This window comes from Rhinoraja longicauda, chromosome 12 (genome assembly GCF_053455715.1).
Source record: "Rhinoraja longicauda isolate Sanriku21f chromosome 12, sRhiLon1.1, whole genome shotgun sequence".
NCBI lineage: Eukaryota > Metazoa > Chordata > Chondrichthyes > Rajiformes > Arhynchobatidae > Rhinoraja > Rhinoraja longicauda.
In genome coordinates, this window is record NC_135964.1 from 31,647,830 (window position 1) to 31,670,747 (window position 22,918).

The 22,918-nt window shown below is 42.1% G+C and overlaps 1 protein-coding gene across 2 annotated transcripts in view; it reads right to left on the reverse strand.

Annotated features, from left to right (window-relative positions):
* The window catches only part of LOC144598870 (plastin-2-like), a 78,101-nt gene that overhangs the window by 22,342 nt on the left and 32,841 nt on the right, over window positions 1-22,918 (reverse strand). For both annotated transcript variants that reach the window (XM_078409400.1, XM_078409399.1), the window contains exons 2-5: window positions 11,659-11,767; window positions 8,598-8,755; window positions 6,157-6,283; window positions 3,412-3,547 (exon numbers count right to left, since the gene is read on the reverse strand). In XM_078409400.1, the coding sequence (XP_078265526.1) occupies window positions 3,412-3,547; window positions 6,157-6,283; window positions 8,598-8,755; window positions 11,659-11,725 (488 nt within the window). In that variant the 5' untranslated portion in view covers window positions 11,726-11,767. The remainder of the gene's footprint in view (window positions 1-3,411; window positions 3,548-6,156; window positions 6,284-8,597; window positions 8,756-11,658; window positions 11,768-22,918) is intronic.

The following is a 22,918-nucleotide window of genomic DNA, read 5'->3' on the forward strand; positions in this document are numbered from 1 at the left end:
GTACTTCCTTGGGAAGCTGCCTCCGACTCTCACACAAATGTTCAAGTCTCAAAATTATTGGTTGGTTTCCTACTCTGTTCTGGCATTGGACTGCATAGAGTTCATTGCTGAACCATGGATTTCTGATAGTGTAGAATCTGCTATTTGAATCTGCCAGGTGCACAAACGACAGACCTGATTATTTAAATAATTAAGAATAACTGCATAGAACAAGGGAGAGATAAAGGTAATTAATGTGCTTTCCAAAATTATAAACATTAAAATGAACCCAATTAATTTATTTTTAATTTTTGAGATAATAGACAATAGACAATAGACAATAGCTGCAGGAGTAGGCCATTCAGCCCTTCGAGCCAGCACCGCCATTCAATGCGATCATGGCTGATCACTCTCAATCAGTACCCCGTTCCTGCCTTCTCCCCATACCCCCTCACTCCGCTATCCTTAAGAGCTCTATCCAGCTCTCTCTTGAAAGCATCCAACGAACTGGCCTCCACTGCCTTCTGAGGCAGAGAATTCCACACCTTCACCACTCTCTGACTGAAAAAGTTCTTCCTCATCTCCGTTCTAAATGGCCTACCCCTTATTCTTAAACTGTGGCCCCTTGTTCTGGACTCCCCCAACATTGGGAACATGTTTCCTGCCTCTAATGTGTCCAATCCCCTAATTATCTTATATGTTTCAATAAGATCCCCCCTCATCCTTCTAAATTCCAGTGTATACAAGCCCAATCGCTCCAGCCTTTCAACATACGACAGTCCCGCCATTCCGGGAATTAACCTAGTGAACCTACGCTGCACGCCCTCCATAGCAAGAATATCCTTCCTCAAATTTGGAGACCAAAACTGCACACAGTACTCCAGGTGCGGTCTCACCAGGGCCCGGTACAACTGTAGAAGGATCTCTTTGCTCCTATACTCAACTCCTCTTGTTACAAAGGCCAACATTCCATTGGCTTTCTTCACTGCTTGCTGTACCTGCATGCTTCCTTTCATTGACTGATGCACTAGGACACCCAGATCTCGTTGAACTCCCCATCCTCCTAACTTGACACCATTCAGATAATAATCTGCCTTTCTATTCTTACTTCCAAAGTGAATAACCTCACACTTATCTACATTAAACTGCATCTGCCATGTATCCGCCCACTCACACAACCTGTCCAAGTCACCCTGCAGCCTTATTGCATCTTCCTCACAATTCACACTACCCCCCAGCTTAGTATCATCTATACTCAATTTCCTGACTGATGAAGGTCAACGTGTCAAAAGTTTCCTTACAATCTTAACTTCCTGCAATGCCACTTTCAGGGAACTCTATACTTGTACCCCTAGATCCCTCTGTTCCACAACAACCCCCAAGGGCCCTACTGTTCACTGTGAATGATATGCCCTGGTTTGACTTCCCAAAATGCAACATCTCACTTTATCTGAATTGATCTCCATTTGCCATTCCTCAGCCCACATGACCAGCTGATCAACATCCCACTGTAATTCTTCATAACAATCTTCACTGTCTACTGGGAAAGAAAGAAGGCCGCTACACTTCACGTTGTATATTCGTGATTTGGACGAAGGGATTGAAGGCTTTGTGACAAAGTTTGTGGATGATACGAAAATAGGTGGAGGGGCAGATAGTGTAGAGAAAGCAGGGACTCTGCAGAAGGACTTGGACAGGTTGATAGAGTGGGCAGAGAAGAGCAGATGGAATATCGTGTAGCAAAGAGTGGAGTCATGCATTTTGGTAGTAGGAATAAAGGCGTAGACTATTTTCTAAATGGGGTGAGAATCCAGAAATCGGAGGTGCAAAGGAACTTGGGAGTGTTGGTGCAGGATTCCCAAAAAGTTAATCTGCAAGTCGAATCGGTAGTAAAGAAAACAAACTCAATGCCTAGCATTTATTTCAAGAGGGCTTGTATACAAAACAGGGATATAATGTTGAGGATCTATAAGTCACTGGTAGGGCCGCATTTGGAATATTGCGGACAATTTTGGGCACCATATCTGAGGAAGGATGTGCTGGCTCTGGAGAGGGTCCAGAGGAGGTTTACTAGAATGATCCCTGGAATGAGTAGGTTAACCTATGATGAGCGTTTGTCAGCACCGAACCTGTACTCACTGGAGCTTAGAAGAATGAGAGGGGTCCGTATTGAAACACACAGAATAGTGAAAGGCTTGGATAGAGTGGATGTGGAGAGGATGTTTCCACGAGTGGGAGAGTTTAGGACTAGAGGTCATAGCCTCAGAATTAAAGGACCCTCTTTTAGGAAGGAGATGAGGAGAAATTTCTTTAGTCAGAGGGTGGTGAATCTGTGGAATTCTTTACCACAGAGGTTGTGGAGGCCAAGTCAGTGGATATTTTTAAGGCAGAGATAGATTCTTGATTAGTACAGGTGTCAGAGGTTATGGGGAGAAGACAGAAGAATGGGGTTAGGAGGGAGTGATAGTTCAGCCATGATTAAATGACGCAGTAGACTTGATGGGCAAAATGGCCTAATTCTACTCCTATTCCTTATGACCTTGTGAAGGGACGTTCTGACATTATATGCTTTTGTTCTGGATTTCTCCACCTTTGGAAATAATTTTTTCTATCTTTTCTATTAAATTCTTTAATCATTTGAAACACTATTAATTCAGAACTCATATTTCTCAATTTAAGGGAATACACCTGATATAATTGGAACCCAACTATAGTTTAGCACCAGACACAAAACGCAGGAGTAATTCAGCGGGACAGGCAGCAACTCTGGAGAGAAGGAATGGTTGGTGACGTTTCAGGTCGAGACCCTTCTTCAGACTGGATAGGGAATCCCGCTGAGTTACTCCAGCTTTTTGTGTCAATCTTCGGTTTAAACCAGCATCTGTTGTTCCTTCCTACACATATAATTTAACACAAATGGCTGTATCTAATTTTAATCATACTACTCCATTGTAACTTGCTGAGGTTTGCTGTCCAAAACTGAATGGTATTTCAAACAGGGATTTGATTCTCCATCTCTGCAAGTATTGCTTTTAATACTCAAAAGTTCTACTGGGCAGAGAACATACACAAATACTTCTCATTATTTTGTTCTGAATATCAGTTGGGACTTTAATCAAGTGAATCTTTTTATTTTATTTTATAAAAGTTTGATCATTCATAAAGCACACCAGAAAAATCCTATGTAGCAATCCTGGTGGTTTGTAGTCATTGACTTATTTGCCTGTGTGAATCCCGGTGAAAGAGACAGCATAAGGTTAAGTCAGGAATGTTTATTGGGCCACAGTATTGGAAGACCAATTTGGCTTCATGATTTTAATTGCAAGGAGCCAAATTAGAGAAGTAATTTTACGTCAATCGACTCAGAAGCCCCATTCTACTTGTTGCATGTGATAATGACCGTTACTACTGAGGAAAATATGTCAGGCTTACCATAGGATAATGCCATTCCCAACAGCAGCAAAAAGTTCAGTGTCACTGTTGGCATCCATAGGAATGAGTTGCTGACAATCTGGATCCTTTTCTAAAGCCTTATTGATCCAATTAGCAAAAGCATATCGTTCTTCCTCTGCAAGCAATAAGATATGACTTGATTGACTTATTGAGAGCCAACAGAAGGACAGGAGGCAGAGTCCTGGCCCACCTATATACTCAACATTTCTACAGAAATATCACAATCCACTCCCTTCTATATACATTACATATAGTACAACACAGTAATAATTTCAAATACCAACTTGGACAATACAATTTTAAATACTTTACAGAATCAATTCTTGCTTAAAAAACAATTACAGGAACAAAAGAAATATCACTGTATTTATGATCAGTGTCCTTCACTCTGCACATAATGAGCTCTAATTGGAAAGCACAGCTCTTTTAATAGTCTGAGGAATGACTGGCAAAAACCTTTCACCCACAGGGTGTGTGATGTTGGTCACCACAATCATCATTCCAGGAGAGTTTTTTTAAGAACACCTCCTTCACTGTCATCTGTTCTCAAGAATTTGGTAATTCTAGCCAGCAAGCCCTTTTTGCCTATTTTGTTGTGAATTTAATCCGGTAACTAAATTTGGGGAAACTACAGAAGATGTTTCTAATACAACTGCTTAAACTGAAAATCCCACATATACTCTTTTCAAGGAGCATGCGACTACTGGAGTCACAGAATCATATGGCACGGAAACAGGCCCTTTGGCGCAACTCATCCATGTCAACCAAGGTGCTCCTTCTCTGCTAATCCCATTTGCCAGCATTTGGTCTACCTTTTCTATCCATGTACCTGTTCAAATGCATTTTAAATGTTGGTGTTGTGCCTGCCTCAACTACTTATCTGGCAGCTTGTTCTATACCCACCACCGTCTATGTGAAAAAGTTGCCCCTTAGGTACCTATTAAATCTTTTCTCTCTCCCTTTAAACCTATGCCTTATGCCTGGTTCTTAATCTCCTACAGCCTTGGAAAAAGACTGTGCATTTACCCTATATATTCCCCTCATGATTTTATACACCTCAATAATGTTACCCCCTCAGCCTCTGCGCTGCAAGGAATAATGTTCTAGCCTGCCCAACATCTCCCCATAGCTCAACCCTCGAGTCCTGCCAATATCCTCATAAATCTTCTCTGTGCTCTTTCCAGCTTAATGACATATTTTCTCCAGCAGGGTGATCAAAATTAAACACAATATTTTAAATGCGGCTTCGCTAGCATCTTGTTCAACTGTAACATAATGTCCCAACTTCTATACTCAATTTCCTGACTGATGAAGGTCAACGTGTCAAAAGTTTCCTTACAACCTTAACTTCCTGCAATGCCACTTTCAGGGAACTCTATACTTGTACCCCTAGATCCCTCTGTTCCACAACAACCCCCAAGGGCCCTACTGTTCACTGTGAATGATATGCCCTGGTTTGACTTCCCAAAATGCAACATCTCACTTTATCTGAATTGATCTCCATTTGCCATTCCTCAGCCCACATGACCAGCTGATCAACATCCCACTGTAATTCTTCATAACAATCTTCACTGTCTACAATACCAACTATTTGAGTGTCACCTACAAACAACAGTTGCACCATAGAAAGCACATTGTCGGGTTATATCACAGCTTGGTTTGGTAACAGCTCAGCACAGGACTGAAAGAAATTGCAGAGAGTTGTGGATGTAGTCCAGTCCATCACACAAACTAGACATCTCACCATTGACTCCATCTACATGTCACGCTGCCTCAGAAAAGCAACCAATATAATCAAAGACGTCCCACCCCGGTCATACGTACTTCTCCCAGCTCCCAATCAGGCAGCAGATACACAATAGACAATAGGTGCAGGAGTAGGCCATTCGGCCATTCGAGCCAGCACTGCCATTCAATGTGATCATGACTGATCATTCACAATCAGTACCCCATTCCTGCCCTCTCCCCATACCTGAAAGTGTACATCACCAGCTTCGGGAGCAACTTCTTTCCCTGTATTATCAGGCTTATGTACATTGCCTCTTCCAGCTAGGGCATTGTCACCTCTACCCCATTGTGGACATTAAACTTTGTTTATGGACCTGGTGCGCTACAATGCTGAGAACTATATATTCTGCAATCTTTGCTCTATCTATTATACTCGAGGATGACTTAATTGTATTTATTTACCATATCTGATCTGAGTGGACAGCATGCAAAATAAAGATTTTGACCATACCTTGATACAGGTGACAATAATAAAACTAAACTTGCTAATCACGTCTTGTACATTCTCATCTAAATTGTCCATATAGATGACGAACAACAAAGGGCGCAGCACCAATTTCTGAGGCACACCACTAGTTACAGCCCTCCAGTCTGAAAATCAATCTTGCACCACTATCCTCTGCTTCTTACCATAAAGCAAATTCCATATCCAGTTATCTTGCTAGCTCTTCTTGGATCCCATGCAATCTAACCTTCCAGAATCTCTCACCATGCGGAACCTTGCTTAAGTCCATATAGACTATGTCTAAGGCTCTGCCCCTATCAACCCATCTTTGTCTCATTGTATATTTATATCCTTTTGTTCCTTTCTTTCTCATGCACATATCCAGTCTCCCTTTAAAGGGAAAATCAAAAACATCAAATCAGCTCTTAGGCACCAAAGTAGAGTCAGGTTTAATTCGGATCACACAAAGTGAACAAGTCACCCTCTAGTACCTGAGAATGAATGCTGAGTTCCTTCACTGGACTTTTCAGTTCCGTGAACTGCACAGATTCCCTCCTTCTTGAAGAGATGCTTTCGGAATGTTTTGGCAACATCATCGCTCTTCAAACCATGGATAAGCTGTGAAAATGTAAGACATCTTTCAATGGGGGAACTAAAAACCATGAACATCAAGAGATTGGGGAAACGAGGTTTACAGTTCAGTAAGACAGGAATGCATGGCAAACCTGTGTATGTATCTGTTTGAGGACCTGGTCTGATAAGGTGCTGCTGTGGGTAGCCTTGTGTTTATGTTTTATTCCAAAGAGGAACAGTTGTCAAGTGCCCACTAAAAGAGTACACAACGTAACTAAGAGAGGGGCTAATTAACACAATTGCAGGTTATGATATTGCATTAAACAATCTTTGCATTTCTGCTTTGCCTTGGAGGTACTGTTTAAGTTTAGGAGCAAAGGTAGTTGAGCAGCTAGTTGCCACACTTAGGAATGTTGTAATGACCAGTTAAGTTGATTACAGAGTAACATTGACAAGGGCTTTTTATAACTCCATTGTACTTTTCGGAACCAATGCCATGAAATCCTTTTGTTCACACCATTGAGCAGATTGAGCTTCAGTTTGACATCACATCCAGCAGCCCTGACAGTATCACACTTATTGAAATATTCAGCAGAAGTGTCAGCCAAGATATGTACTCAAGTCTGTGGAGTGGAACTCGAATCCTCAAGCTTCTGACTCAGAAGTAAACGTGCCCTCAATGAGCATGACTCTCACCATAATAATCAAACAACTGTTGGTGTTGGAAATGTGAAATAAAAGGGTGTTCAGCTTAAAATGTTAACTCAGTCTTTCCTTCCACAGATGCTGCCTAATTTGCTGAGTGTTTCCAGTTTGTTCTGGTTTTAAACATTAATGGGCGATGCAGCTGACATTAATGGGCGATCAGGACGAGCAATACATATCATAGTCACCTAGACCAGATGGATTACACCTCAAGGTTCTGAAAGTTGGTAGAAGTAGTAGGAGAGATTGTGAAGACATTGAGAGAGAGCGTTCAAGAATTGTTCCAGAGGACTGAAAAAATGCAAATATAACTCCACTGTTTAAGAAGGGTGTGAGCCAAAATAAATTATAGGTTGGTCAGCCTGACTTCAGTGGTTGGTAAGAGTCCATTTTTAAGGATGAGGTTTCAGGGTACTTGGAAGCACATGATACAATATGTCAGTATGGTTTGGTACAGATGTCTGTATGGTTTTGTTGAGGGGTGACCTTGCCTGACAAATCTGTTGGAATTCTTTGAGTGAGTAACAAGCAGGATTGACAAAGAAGAGTCGGTGAATATCGTTTTCTTAGATTATCAGGTCTTTGATAAGGCGCTGCACATGAGGCTGCTAAACAAGACATGAGGCTGCTAAACAAGATATTAGAGGCAAGGAACTAGCTTGGAGAGAAGATTGGCTGACTGGCAGATGGCAAGAAGTAGGATTAAAGGAGGCCTTTTCTGATTGGCTGCCGGTGACAAGTGGTGTTCTGTAGGGGTTGGTGTTGGGTCCACTACTTTTTCTATGTTAATGATCTGGATGATGGAATTGAAGGCTTTACCGCCATGTTTGCGGCTGATACAAAGATAGATGGAGCGGAAGGTAGTGTTGAGGAAGATGGGAGTCTACAGAAGGACTTGCATTGGTTGGGAGAGTGACAAATAGAATACAATGTAGCAAAGTGCAGTCATGGACATTTATTTTTCATGCACATTTTCATCCACTGCACATTTAATTTTTGTGTGGCAAATTGCTGAGTGTAAATTATGTTAATGTTGTGGAACACCAGAAATTTAATGACCAAGCAAGTAATTAAAAAGGGAACTATGAGAAAGCACAACAAAAGACATAGCTTGCAAAATTATTTTTCGGGGGGGTGGGGGGTATAGTTATTGGAAGGAAGAATATGAAAGCATAAATGAGAATTTCAAAATCAGATTTTCAAACTGTTGTCATATTTGATCATTTGAATGTTTTAGGTTCAAAGTTCATTGCAATATTTTAGGGAATTATTTATCACCACTATTGGATAGTTTTGAAGAGATGTATTCTGAGCTCAGACATAATTTACACTGAGGCAAAAGCTACACCAAGAATCATGTATGTGTCTAAAATCAAATATATATCCTGCTTTTGAGTCGGGATATAAATAGGGAATCCGCCCTGATAGACAAGGAAAATCCTCGTAATCCTGATTTATCCATTAATCCAGCTATATTTTTGTAAAAGACTTTGTTATTCCCAATTAGCTGATATATACAGTGAGTAAACCTAAAGTACTTCAGTGAAAGGGTTGCCCAAGTTCTTCCCCATCTTTCTTGATGTTCTTACAGTGCTGATGGGATAAAACAGTAATAAATTTGACCTCTCAACAAAAACAAACCCAAAGGACGTACACCAACAAAGTCTTCAAAACTGATTTTGTCTTTCTGATTTCCAGATTCTGCTAACTTTTCTTTTATTTCACGGATTTTGAAGCCTGGTAAAGGTAGGTTAGCTTCTTTTAAAAGATTTTGGAGTTCACTGCCGTCAATGTATCCAGACTGGTCGAGGTCTGAAATAGAAAATGAGGTACAATTAAAGCCTTTAAAATCATAATACCGCAATGAATTAATCCATTTGAATGAATGTATGGCCAACTTTGAGGATATGGAGGGCTCAAGTGCTGTTCATGGACACATATGGTTATGCTTGTAGAAATTTCTGTGCAAATGGATAACTATTGTTGCTCATTTTGTTTTGCATGAATATCTATTTTTTGCAGTCTTCTTTTTACTGTCATGTGTAATTTTATGTATATTTTATGTTTTTGTGTTTGAGTTTGTGTGATGCTACTGCAAGTAAATTTTTCATTGTACCTGCACATCACCGTACATGTATGGTGCAATTCATCAGCACAATTTTTTTTTAAACTTGTACATATAAAATGGACTAGCTGCTGCATGCCCACCCTGACGTCCTGCTTCTGGGGTGATACAGTGGAGTTCCAACAAAAAAAAAGTTGGCAGCGGGAAGAGAATTCAGACAACACCACAGATATTAGCACAATGTCAGAGCTTAGTGGGTCTGTCTATCTATCTATCTCTGTATAAATATTACTAAAACTCTCATCTTGTTTGTGTGTATATTTATATATTTGTTCTTGTGCCAGAAATACAGCCAAAACGGCACACAATAGCACAACAATTTTAGGCCCACCTTACTAACCATTGTCCTGGGGTTCAAATAAATGGCATATTTTTTTTAATTTCACTTTTTAATCTTTAAAAATCACTTTTTAAAGTTAAAAAAATCACTTCTCCATCTCGCCTGGCCATGACCCGCGTATAATGTCACAATGGGAACCCAACGGGCCCGCATGTTCCACATCACCAATGCGTCTGTGCCTGCGCAGTTCGGGCCCGTTGATATGATACTTACGTAACATATACTTACGCTAGACCAATGCAGGAGAGGTTTGAGGAAGTTTTAAGGGGGGTTGAGGGGGGGAGATGGAGTGGGTGAGTGGAAGGGGAGAAGGGGGGTGATAAGGGAAGTTGAGGGGGGGTGGAGTGGGTGGGGGGAGGGGAGGAGGGGGGATAAGGGGAGTTGTGGGTGAGTGGTTGAGGAGGGGGGATAAGGGGGGTTAAGGGGCGAGGAGGGGGGGATGAAGGGGGTTGAGGGGGCATGGAGTGGGTGAGTGGGGGAGGGGAGGGTGCCAGATCGATGCAGGAGGCTTTGGTTCCACGGTTCACTCTGGCTGCAGCGCTGGCAGCACTGAGCCGAGGTGAGTGGCTCCCCTCGTCCGCCCACGGCCCCGGGGGACACTCCCCGCCCGGCAACGGGCTTCGTCAGTTGGAGAGGGTTTCCGGGCTCGCAGGATCATCAGTTGGGGGAGGGTTGCCCCAGGAGAGGCCCGCAGGAGAGATTTGGACCCAACGGGTCCACCTCAGTCTAGTATATTACCAAAACTCTCATCTTGTTGGTTTGTCAGTTTGTTTGATTCTGAGATATAGCCAAAATAGTACACGATAGCTCGACAATTTTAGGCCCACCTTACTCGCCATTGTCCTATGGTCGGCTGGAGGAAGATGAATTCAAATTGGTGTTATATTTTAGTTATTCACGTTAAATGTGACGGGAGTGGCGGCCCGAGCTTTGTTGACCTCCCAGCGGAACGAGCTGTCTGTCGGGGAATGTTGCTGACTGGCCCGCTGCAGACTGCAGGAGTACGTGCTGAGGGACGCACTGAAGCTTGGTGCAGCAATGCCAAGGCTCTGTGGGAGAGGACCACAGTCTAGGGTCCTTCCGCTGCTGGACATGGGGTCCAGGGTGTGGTGGAGACGCCCCTCCAAATAAGGGAAGGGATTCTGTGTAAATCTGACAATTAATATCTGTATTGAATGTATAACCTCCGGGAATGTCAGATGGTGTTTTTGAAAAGAAAATGTTTTGTAAATATTTATTACTGGAATAAGGTATTTTTTTGATTTAAAAAAAAAATGAGGAGGGGGGTGGAGAGCGGAAGAGGTGGGACCCGCTGCGATAGCTGCCTGGGGCCGGGGTGAGTGGCTCCCTCAGGAGAGGTTTGGACTCAATGGGTCCACCCTATTCTATGAGGAATAAAACAATACCAGGAACAAATTCTGGTCTCTTTATATTGAGCTTGGTACTCTGTTTCCCAGCCACTTAAACCAACAGCATTGTGTTGAAATGATTAAATTTGAAGTATTTGTCCTTAAACAATCGTGATGCTGGTCTCAAACTGTGAATGAATAACTTGAACTGATGAATAATAAGCAATTCGTACATGATTGAAAAAAAACCCTTTAAGCTGGAGAAACAAGGAACTGCAAATGATAATTTACAAAAGCCACAAATTGCTAGAGTAAATTTATGGCTTTTCTAAATCATCATCATTTGCAGTTCCTTGCACTCAGCAGGTCAGGCAGCGTCTAGGGAAAACGTGGGTAGGTGGGGGGGGGAGGTGGAAGGGAGGAAGAAAAAGCTGGAGGAGAGGAAAGGCAGCACAAATCTTGGCAAGTGACTGCAAGATATGAGAGGATGTTTAATTGAGAGGTGGATAGAGGCAGGTCAGAGATGAAATGACAAAAAGTATGAGATATGGATAGAAGTGTAAATTGTGAAACCAGAGGAAGGAATATAGGTGGAAGGGGAAGAAGAAATGGGTGCACATCCAGATGGGGCACAGGAAAGGGTGAAGGAAGGGAGTAAGAAGGGATTAAGCCTTCTACTCTTTAAGCTGGTGAATGGTATTTGTTCAAATGTGGCTGTTTCCTCCACAGTGAACCTGGAGTGGCTGGACCTTAAATGAGCTGAAGATATTTTATCAAGGTCCGAGATGGGTGACTGTTTCTTTAAATAGGCACTGGTTTAATGTTCCTTCATTGCAGCCATGCACTTTTAATTATCCTTCATGCTTTAATGGTGCCAGAATTATGTAGCTCAGTTACCCACCAATTTTTGAAAATGCGTCTTTAAGTTCTTCCAGTTCTTCATTGGAGATCTGTCGTGTTACTGCCATTGTCCTTTAATATCTCCGATCAATGTGAGCTGAACCTGTAACCTGAAACCAAATTCATAATATCTGGTTTATTTTCTGCATATTACAAGTCAAGGTGAGTAATTTCTCTCAAGAGTCTTTGTATCAACCCAAGAAAGAAAATTAATTTTTATTTAATAAAAACAAATGTTGGAAATGCTTGACCGGTGAAGCAGCATCTGTAAAGAAAGAAAACAGTTAACCATTTATTGCTTTGTTTTATTGTCAGCTGCTCTGACTTTAATTCTTGAATCATAATCTTACAACCCTGTCTTGCTGTCCGATGATTTGAATTGTGTAAACAAAACTTGCTGCAGGAAGAGAAATCCAACCTGGAAATAGGTTTGTGAACAGGTGGTGAATCTGAGGAATTCTTTGTCACAGAAGGCTGCGGAGGCAAAGTCAGTGGATATATTTAAGGCAGAGATAGATTCTAGATTAGTACGTGTGGCAGAGGTTATGGGGAGAAGGCAGGAGAACAGGGTTAGGAGGGAGAGATAGATCAGCCATTATTGAATGGCAGAGTAGACTTGATGGGCCGAATGGCCTAATTCTACTCCCATCATATGATCTTGTGAAACAGGAGCCAAATCCATTTGTTTTGGCAAGTTTTGCATTTTCATTGCCCCAGAGAATTCATAGTAATTAACAGTTAGAATCAGCAATGAAATAAATAACCAATTAATATTTTTCTGCTGTTGATAGTCAAGAGATAAATATTGGTTGAGATATCAAGATAACTGTTGTTTTTCTTTGAACCACAGAATCCTTTACAGGAACCTGACTACGGCAGATGGCTAAATAACTTTACTCTTAGAACAGAATCTCTACCAATGCACTGCTTCTTCTGAAGTAGCAAACAAAATTATAGAGAATAGAATAGAATAGTTCCTTTATTGTCATTGTAACATGAGCCATGTACAACGAAATTGTAAAATGTCAGCCAGTCAGTGCACCATTCAAACATTTCTAAAAGCTAACGATACATACAAGGTAAAATATTTTAAAACAGATAAACAACTAAAATAAATATCATGAAAATAGCACGCATAAACACCCAACCCTACATCCTTCTGTCGATTTCACAGTCTCTTATTATGTATCGCCCCTGCGTTCCTTGGCGGCTACATTTAGTGCCTTTATAGCAGTGGGGTAAAAACTATTTTTAAATCTGTTTGTCCTTGTCCTTGTAGATCTGTACCGTCTGCCTGACGGTAACAGTTCAAACAGGGAGTGTCCGGGGTGGGAAATGTCCTTTATAATACTCTGGGATTTTTTGATGCAGCGGGAACTGTGTAAGTCCTCCAAGGTAAGTAGAGGGCAGCCGACAATCCTCTGGGCGTTGTCAATGGCCCTCTGGAGCGCTTTCCTCTGAGCCGCTGTGCAGCTGGTGTACCATACGCATACACAGTATGTTAGGATGCTCTCAATGTAGCACCGATAAAAGGACAACAGCAGTCTCTGAGTGATGTTATTCTTCCTGAGCACCCTCAGGAAGTGCAGTCTCTGCTGGACCTTTTTCAGCAGCGCAGAGGTGTTCACGCTCCACGTCAGGTCCTCCTCAATATGGATTCCCAGGAAGCGGAAATCCGCCACCCTCTCCACACATTCCCCTCTGATAGATAATGGTACCATGTCCGTTTTATTCTTTCTAAACTTCAAAAGTTGGATTTGAACCCATGACCCTCTGAGGCAGAATTATTTATGTAGGATTCATATTCTATCAGCAGACAACAAAATTGGTGTCACTCAAAGTTCTTTTCTTGTTTAGCTACTGTCTACTGTCCTTCAGGTATAAACTTCAGTTTGTCTTACATTAATATCCTTTAATGAATTGGAAACTAAAGCAAATTACTAATTGGATGCTTCTTTATTATCCATTTTGCAAAGTCTTCTCTGCATCTTTATCATATCATATCATATCATATATATACAGCCGGAAACAGGCCTTTTCGGCCCTCCAAGTCTGTGCCGCCCAGCGATCCCCGTACATTAACACTATCCTATACCCACTAGGGACAATTTTTACATTTACCCAGCCAATTAACCTACATACCTGTACGTCTTTGGAGATAGATTCTAGATTAGTACGTGTGGCAGAGGCTATGGGGAGAAGGCAGGAGAACAGGGTTAGGAGGGAGAGATAGATCAGCCATTATTGAATGGCAGAGTAGACTTGATGGGCCGAATGGCCTAATTCTACTCCCATCATATGATCTTGTGAAACAGGAGCCAAATCCATTTGTTTTGGCAAGTTTTGCATTTTCATTGCCCCAGAGAATTCATAGTAATTAACAGTTAGAATCAGCAATGAAATAAATAACCAATTAATATTTTTCTGCTGTTGATAGTCAAGAGATAAATATTGGTTGAGATATCAAGATAACTGTTGTTTTTCTTTGAACCACAGAATCCTTTACAGGATTTGGAGTGTGGGAGGAAACCGATGATCTCGGAGAAAACCCACGCAGGTCACGGGGAGAACGTACAAACTCCTTACAGTGCAGCACCCGTAGTCAGGATCGAACCTGAGTCTCCGGCGCTGCATTCGCTGTAAAGCAGCAACTCTATCGCTGCTCTACCGTGCCGCCCTTAAATAGTTAACATAAACATTATCAATTGCACAGAATTTACGCAGAAAAATTCAGCCACTAATCAAATCTTTATAAAGTGGCTAAAGAAGTCTCAGAACACAGTATCCAAACTAATGTTTTTCAAGCTATTCCTCAAAAGTGGGATACTTTGGTTACATGTCTTCCCCACAACAGGTAATTTTGGCATTAGAAAATAGCTTTATCTATCCATACATCCACTGCAAAAGGCTATGGTGAGGTATTGCCACACCCACCCACATTATGTTGTAATTTGGTTGTAAATGTACCATTACACCTGAATCAAATGTACTTCTGTTTGCATGTTGAGCCTTGATTAGCAAATTACTATTATATTATATATAAAACATGAATACAAAACCAGAATTCTGCAGAAGACTTGATAGTGAGCTTCAATTATGTCCAAATTACTAAGCATCATCCAGAAATTTAATACCCAATCCTCCAAACTAAATATTAATTCTTTCAGCACTATTACACCACAGCTGGACTGTGAGCCAGCTACAAATTGCACTTTAGTAACTTGCCAAGCCTCCAAAAGAACCTAGTAAACCCACAACCTCTAGCAGTTAGAAGGACAAGCATGTGGGTCCATCTACAAATTCACCAAAGCACACTTCATCTTGACTTGGACATCCATTGCCATATCTTCATTGTTGCTGTATCAAAATTGTATCCAGCTTTGTGTAAGAACCTTCAATCATCTTGAGCCAATGCAGTCCATGTCAAGTTCATCACTATTTTTTAGTGCAATGCTGACCTTGCTGCTGGGGCTCAATGGCAAAGCATAAATTCAAAAGAGAATAAATTGCAGTAAAATCATTACTTTATTTCTGAGGGATTTCATGAATGATCCTTGAAATACGACGAATAATAGTGGAAAGGGAAAAAAAGGATTGAAGGTTCCAGCAGCACCATTTATGAATCCACATTTAGTGAACTCAGGTGCCATTGAAACTGCATGTCTTAAATCAAATTACTGGGAAGTTACAATCTCAGTGAAATGTTATCCTAATTTTAAATGGTAATTTTGTGACATTTAGTGGATGAGGAAAAGTGTGGTACATTTTTCGATTATGGAAACAGCATCACCAATCTCAAAACACTCAGAGGCATTACTTCCAAACTGCAGGATCATTCCGAACTATGATTGGGAAACAAGTTCTTTGTAGAGACACAAATGCATCTTTTCCTATCTGTTACCTATTCATATTTAGATTCAGTGAAGATAGAGTGAAACGTGCTCTATTACAAAGGCAGAGAGAGGTACATAACAAAATACTATGTTTCTATCTTATGTTCTACAATAAGAATCTACACAGGCTACTTTAAAGTGTTTATGGCTTTTTTATACTTTCATATGAGAACTCCTGACACATGTTTAAAATTGAGGTTCTACAGAAGTATTGAGGCTAATAATTAAAATGTATGTTCAGAACCCACTGCAGCTTGTGGAAAAGGTTTTGTCTTTGGAAGCAAAACCAAAGTCAATTCACTTTCAAAATTATTTCCAGATGGTTCACGTGATATTTTCTAAAATACACTAATCTCAGAGCTTGAATATTTCCTATTTCATGTCATAAAGCACTAATGGAAAATAATTGTCTCCAGGTAACCAGGGATGCTAACCCGGGAGAAGGTAGGATCACCCAAGGGTAAAAGAGCAAATTTGTGCTTGGAGCGAGAGGAAGTAGACGAGGTGCTAAACAGGTTTCTTACAAGCAGTTTTCACCAATATATTCCTTTATTCGTCCCACACCGGGGAAATTTACAGTTACAGTAGCAAAGTGGATAGCAAGAGATCATTCATGATAAATAAAAGTAAAGACAAGGATAAATTGTCATCTGTGTATACTGTGTATTCCTTTACTGTTACTGTTGACTCGTCTGCTGGGAGCAATGCTGGTTGTGCAGTCTCACAGCAGCGGGAAGGAAGGACCTCTGATATCTCTCCTTCACACACTTGGGGTGGAGTCTGTCACTGAAGGAGCTACTCAGTGCATTGACAGTGTCCTGCATGGGGTGGGAGTCATTGTCCAGCAGCGATGTTAACTTTGCCATCATCCTCCTCTCTCCCACCGCCTGCACTGAGTCGAGGGGGCAACCCAGGACAGAACTGGCCTTCCTGACCAGCTTGTCGAGTCTCTTTCCCTCCACCGCTGAGATGCTGCTGCTCCAGCAGACCACTCCATAGAAAATGGCTGATGCAACCACCGTGTTGTAGAAGGTCCTTACGAGTGCCCCCTGCACTCCAAAGGACCTGAGTCTCCTCAGCAGATAAAGCCTACTCTGGCCTTTTTTGTATAGTGCATTGGTGTTTTCGGTCCAGTCCAATTTATTATTGAGGTAAACACCCAGGTACTTATAAGAGTCCACCCTCCCGATGTCCATTCCCTGGATGTTCACCGGTGTCGGGGGGACCTGGCTGCGCCCGCGGAAATCTACCGCCATCTCCCTGGTTTTCCCCGTGTTAATCCGGAGGCAGTTCCGCTGGCAGAGTCGTCAGAGAACTTCTGTAGAAAGGAGTTTGCAGAGCTGTGCCTAAAGTCCGCAGTGTACAGTGTGAACAAGAATAGAGCTAGCACTGTTCCCTGCGGAACCCCTGTGTTGCAGACCAGCATGTCTGAGACATAGTCCTTTGTCCTCACATACTGTGGTCAGTTGGTGAGGTAGTCCAGAATCCAGGATGTGAGGTGGTGATCCACTCCTGTGCACTCCAGCTTGCCCCCCAGAAGCCCCGGCTGGATGGTATTGATCATTCTCACAGTGCTATCCAACTTCTCCAGGTGCGAAAGAGCTCTGTTCCAAAGGTAGGTAATGGCGTCCTCCACCCCGATGCGAGTCTGGTAGGCGAACTGCAGTGGATCCATTGATGGTCTCACCAGGGGGCGGAGATGGGCGAGGACCAGACACTCCAGTGTCTTCATCAGGTGCGATGTCAGTGCCACCGGCCTGTAGCTGTTGAGTTCCTTCGGGTGCACCATCTTTGGCACCGGTACCATGCAGGATGTATTCCACAGCTGAGGAACTCTCCCCAGTTTCAGGCTCAGATTGAAGACATGCTCTACTATCCCGTACAGCTGGTCTGCACAGTACTTGAGGAGCCTCGAGCTGATGCCGTCCGGACCAGCCGCCTTCCTCACATTGATCTTTCTGAGCTAATTTCTCACCTGGTCTGTGGAGAAAGACAGATTGGAGCACAAAGAGAAGGACATCGAGGACAGTGAGATCAGCATGAAGAAGGCTAATATACAGGGACAATTTTCGATCAAGAAAGTGATGCTGCAACTTTTATAGAGCATTAAGGTCGATAAATCCCAAGTGTCTGATGGGATCTATCCCAGATTATTTAGAGAAGCAAGAGAGATTACTGGGATTGGGACGAGGATCTTTGTTTCTTCTCTAGCCACTGGCGAAGTTGCAGATGACTGGAGAATGGCCAACGTTGTTCCTTTGTTGAAGAAAGGAAGTAAAGAGAATCTAGGGGACTCCTGGAAATAGGGAAACTATTGGAGAGACTTCTTCGAGATAGGATTTACTCCTATTTGGAAGAGAATGGACTAATTAGGGATAGCCAGCACGGCTTTGTATGTGGCAGGTTGTGTCTCACTAACTTTTTCAAGTCTTTTGAGGAGGCGATGAAGGAAATTGAAGAAGATAGATTCAAATTACTGTGAATCCCATGCATTTTAATCTTCTGGATTAGCCTACCAAGGGGAGGTTTATCAAATGGCTTGCTAAAATCTTTGTGGACAACATCCACCACTCTACCCTCTTCAAATCATCTTTGTCACCTCCTCAAAAATCTCAATCATGTTAGTAAGATACGCCCTGCTACGTACAAAGCCATGCTGACTCAATCTCCTTCTCAATCTCAAAGCCATGCTGACTCACCTCCTTCTCAATCTCAAACTCCCCTAGTATATTTGTATTCTCCACAGATGCAAAGTACTCATCCACATCCACCAACTCCAAACATAGATACCAATCGTCAAAAAACCTGAATCTCTGTCCCCTGAACCAGCTCCTCGGCCACTCATTCATCTGTCCTATCCTCTTATTGCTACCCTCACTAGCAGGTGGTACCAGTAGTAATCCAGAGATCACAATGCTCAAGGTCCTACATTTTATGCTTTTACCTTGCTCCCTATACTCACTCCATAGGAGCTCATCCCTTTTCCTATCTATCATTTGTGCCAGTGTGCACAATAATTTCTGGCTGTTCTCTCTCTCCCAGTTTAAAAAAAATATTCCCATTAGCTCCCATTGTGAATATAGTGCTGGTTCCATCTTTTATGAAGGATATAAGAAACATTTTCAAATGGCAATAGGTGACTTGAAGCTAAAATACATTAGGCTCCAGATAAACAATTTATATCCGGAGATAAATACATTTGCCATGAGACCGAAAGATCTGATTTCTAAAATAAAAATTAAAAAGCCCCCACGGTTTACTAAAAAAGAAAATTCGAGGGTTGTGAAAGGCATTATATAAATGCAAGTCTTCTTATGGAAGATGGACTGAAACCAATGCAGGAATACCAAATGGCATCTTCCAAGCTGATCTCCCACAACAACAGTGTTTTGCCAGTGAAAAACATTTAGTTTAATTTAGTTCAGAGATACCGTGTGGACAGGCCTTTCGGCCCACCAAGTCCGACCTGCGATCCCTGCACATTAACACTATCCTACACACACTAGGGAGAATTTACACTTATACCAAAGCCAATTAGCCTACAAACCTATACATCTTTGGAGTGTGGGAGGAAACCGAAGATCTTGGAGGAAACCCATGCAGTCACGGGGAGAACGTACAAACTCTGTACAGAACAACGCACTGTAATCGGGATTGAACCCGGTACTCCGGCGCTGCAAGCGCAGTAAGGCAGCAACTCTACTGCTGCGCCCTACCTAAACTTAAACTATTTGAACTTTTATTTGAAATTTTAAACTTGACTTTCATTCTGCTGCTGCTCCCTTGTTTCCTTGTTTAAAATTCAGTAGCTCCTGGAAAGTGGTATATGGATGATACTGTACAGGGATCTTATGCTTGTTCACTCCACATGGAACATACATTGCTATCAAGTAAGGTAGACACAAAATGCTGGAGTAACTCAGCGGGACAGGTAGCATCTATAAAGTAAGGGTTTGGGCGTGTTACAGGGAAGAGAGACCAGTCAGCTTTATAATCAAAGCTACCAACAAAGATCATGCCAAGCTTTTCCCTGAACAAATAAATGATTTATATTTTCAGCAAAGATCCCAGAGCAAAATTAAATTGACAGCTTTCGTGCTGTTCTCTGTTCTAGTAAAGAGGTACTACCAGTAGACACTCAAGCAATCTGTTCACTGTTAAATGGGATGACATATTTTACAAAGGACTGTACACTGCAGAAACAGAAATTCAAGGATATCATCCGAATTATAAATTCAAACATATCTACTAAATTGTGAAAAAACATCAGTCTTATGAAAAGATTATTTTTGAGATTAATATAAATTATTAAGCAGAAAATATTAAAGCTCATACTTGCACTATGAGTGGCCCCTGACGGTAATGTTCATAGAATGTAATCATACAATCCACTGCTTTCAATTCAATTCTAAGTAATTTAAATAAAGTCCCACCTTAAATCAACACATGTAATTTTATAGATTATTGTTTAATGACGTTGATTGAGTGATAAACATTGGTGAATTCCATTTATTTTATTTTTTGCTTGAACATTTAAGCTAATGGTCCATGCAATGATGTCAGGGACAGATCTGTGGTTTTTGTCATTTACAAAAAACAAGCAAATTATATTAAAAGCTCAGCAACAGGAAATGAACAGTGAGCCTGTGTGCAACAGCGCTTTAAGGATGTGGGCTGAAGAGGTAAAGAATATTGGGAGGTGATATGAAAGTCCAGGACACTTCCAGAATGGCAGGACAGGGTAGCATAGTGGTACAGCTGGTAGAGCTGCTGCCTCACAGCAGAAAACCCATGACTGGAGTCAACAACGTGGAAGCATATGCGTACAGTTAACGGGAAAGAGAGTGCAGGAAAGGTCACGTTTAAACCAACAGGGTAGGGGGATGGGAACCAATGCAAGGAGACAGAGGGACATAAAAGGACAGAAGCAAAAGGTAGATAAGAAAAATAAACCTGAAAGCTTTGTGCCTTAATGCGAGGAGCATTCATAATAAGGTGGATGAATTGAATGTGCAGTTAGTAGTTAAGGAATATGATATAGTTGGAATTACAGAGACATGGCTCCAGGGTGATCAAGGCTGGAAGCTAAACATGCAGGGATATTCGATATTCAGGAAGGATAGACAGAAAGAAAGAAGAGGCGGGGTGGCATTGCTGGTTATAGAGGAGATGAATGCAATAGCAAGGAGAGACATTAGCTTGGATGCTGTAGAATCGGTATGGGTAGAACTGTGAAATAGCCAAGGGCAGAAAACATTTATTGGAGTTATATACAGACTACCAAGCAGCAGTAAGGGGGATGGGGATAGCATCAAGCAGGAAATTAGGGATGCGTGTAGTAAAGGTACAGCAGTTATCATGGGTGACTTTAATCTACATATAGATTGGGCCAACCAAATAGACAATAGACAATAGAAAATAGGTGCAGGAGAAGGCCATTTGGCCCTTCGAGCCAGCACCGCCATTCAATGTGATCATGGCTGATCATTCTCAATCAGTACCCCGTTCCTGCCTTCTCCCATACCCCCTGACTCTGCTATCCTTAAGAGCTCTATCTAGTAGCTCAAATTGGTAGCAGCGATGAGGAGGAGGGTTTCCTGGAATGTATATGGGATGGGTTTTTAAACCAATATGTAGAAGAACCGACCAGAGGAAAGGCCATCCAAGACTGGGTATTGTGTAATAAGGAAGGATTAATTAGCGATCTTGTTGTGCAGAGCACCTTGGGCAACAGTGACCATAATATGGTGGAATTCTGCATTAGGATGGAGAGTGACATGGTTAATTCAAAGACTAGGGTCCTGAATTTAAAGAAAGGAGACTTTGAAGGTATGAGATGGGAATTGGCTAGGATAGACTGGCAAATTATATTTAAAGGGTTGATGGTGGAGATGCAGTGGCAGTGATTTAAAGACCACAAGGATGAACTCCAAAAATTGTTCATCCCTGTCTGGGGAAAAAATAAAATGGGGAAGGCGACTCAACCGTGGCTACCGAGGGGAATCAAGGATAGTGTTAAATTCAAGGAAAAGGCATATAAATTGGCCAGACGAAGCAGCAAACCGGAGGACTCGAAGAAATTTAGAACTCAACAGAGGAGGACAAAGGGCTTAATTAAGAGGGGGGAAAAAGAGCATGAAAGCTTGCGGGGAATATAACAACTGACTCTAAAAGCTTCTTTACATATGTAAAAAGGAAAAGATTAGTGAAGACAAATGTTGGTCCCTTACAATCAGAGACATGTGAAATTATAATGGGAAACAAGGAAATGGCAGAACAGTTAAACAAGTACTTTGTTTGTGTCATCCTGAGTGAAGACAGAACCAATCTCCCAGAAATACTAGGGGACCGAGGATCTAGTGGGAGGGAACAACTGAAGGGAACCCACATTAGTCAGGAAATGGTGTTAGGTAAACTGTTGGGACTGAAGGTAGATAAATCCCCAGGACCTGATGGTCTGCGTCCCTGAGTACTCAAGGAGGTGGCCCTAGAAATCGTTGATGCATTGGTGATCATTTCCCAATGTTCTCTCGACTCTGGATCAGTTCCTGTGGAATAGAGGGTAGCCAATGTAACCCCACATTTTAAGAAAGGAGGGAGAGAGAAAACGGGGAATTATAGACCAGTTAGCCTTACATCGGTAGTGGAGAAAATGCTTGAGTCGATTGTTAAATGTTATAGCAGCGCATGTTATAGCAGCGTAGTGACAGGATCGGTCAAAGTCAGCATGGATTTATGAAGGGGAAATCATGCATGACTAACCTTCTGGAATTTTTTGAGGATGTAACAAGTAGAATGGATAAGGGAGAGCCAATGGATGTGGTGTATCTGGACTTTCAAAAAGCCTTTGACAAGGTCCCACACAAGAGATAAGTGTGCAAAATTAGAACACATGGTATTGGGGGTAGGGTATTGACATGGATAGAGAACTGGTTGGCAGACAGGAAGCAAAGCGGCATGGTGGCGCAGTGGTAGAGTTGCTGCCTTACAGCGAATGCAGCGCCGGAAACTCGGGTTCGATCCTGACTACAGGCGCCTTCTGTACGGTGTTTGTACGTTCTCCCCGTGACCTGCGTGGGTTTTCTCCGAGATCTTCGGTTTCCTCCCACACTCCAAAGACGTACAGGTATGCAGGTTAATTGGCTGGGCAAATGTAACAATTGTCCCTAGTGTGTGTAGGATAGTGTTAATGTGCGGGGATCGCTGGGCGGCGCGGACCCGGTGGGCCGAAGGGCCTGTTTCCGCGCTGTATCTCTAAATCTAAATCTAAAAAAAGAGTAGGAATTAACGGGTCCTTTTCAAAATGGCAGGCAGTGACTAGTGGGGTGCCACAAGGCTCGGTGCTGGGACCCCAGTTATTTACAATAT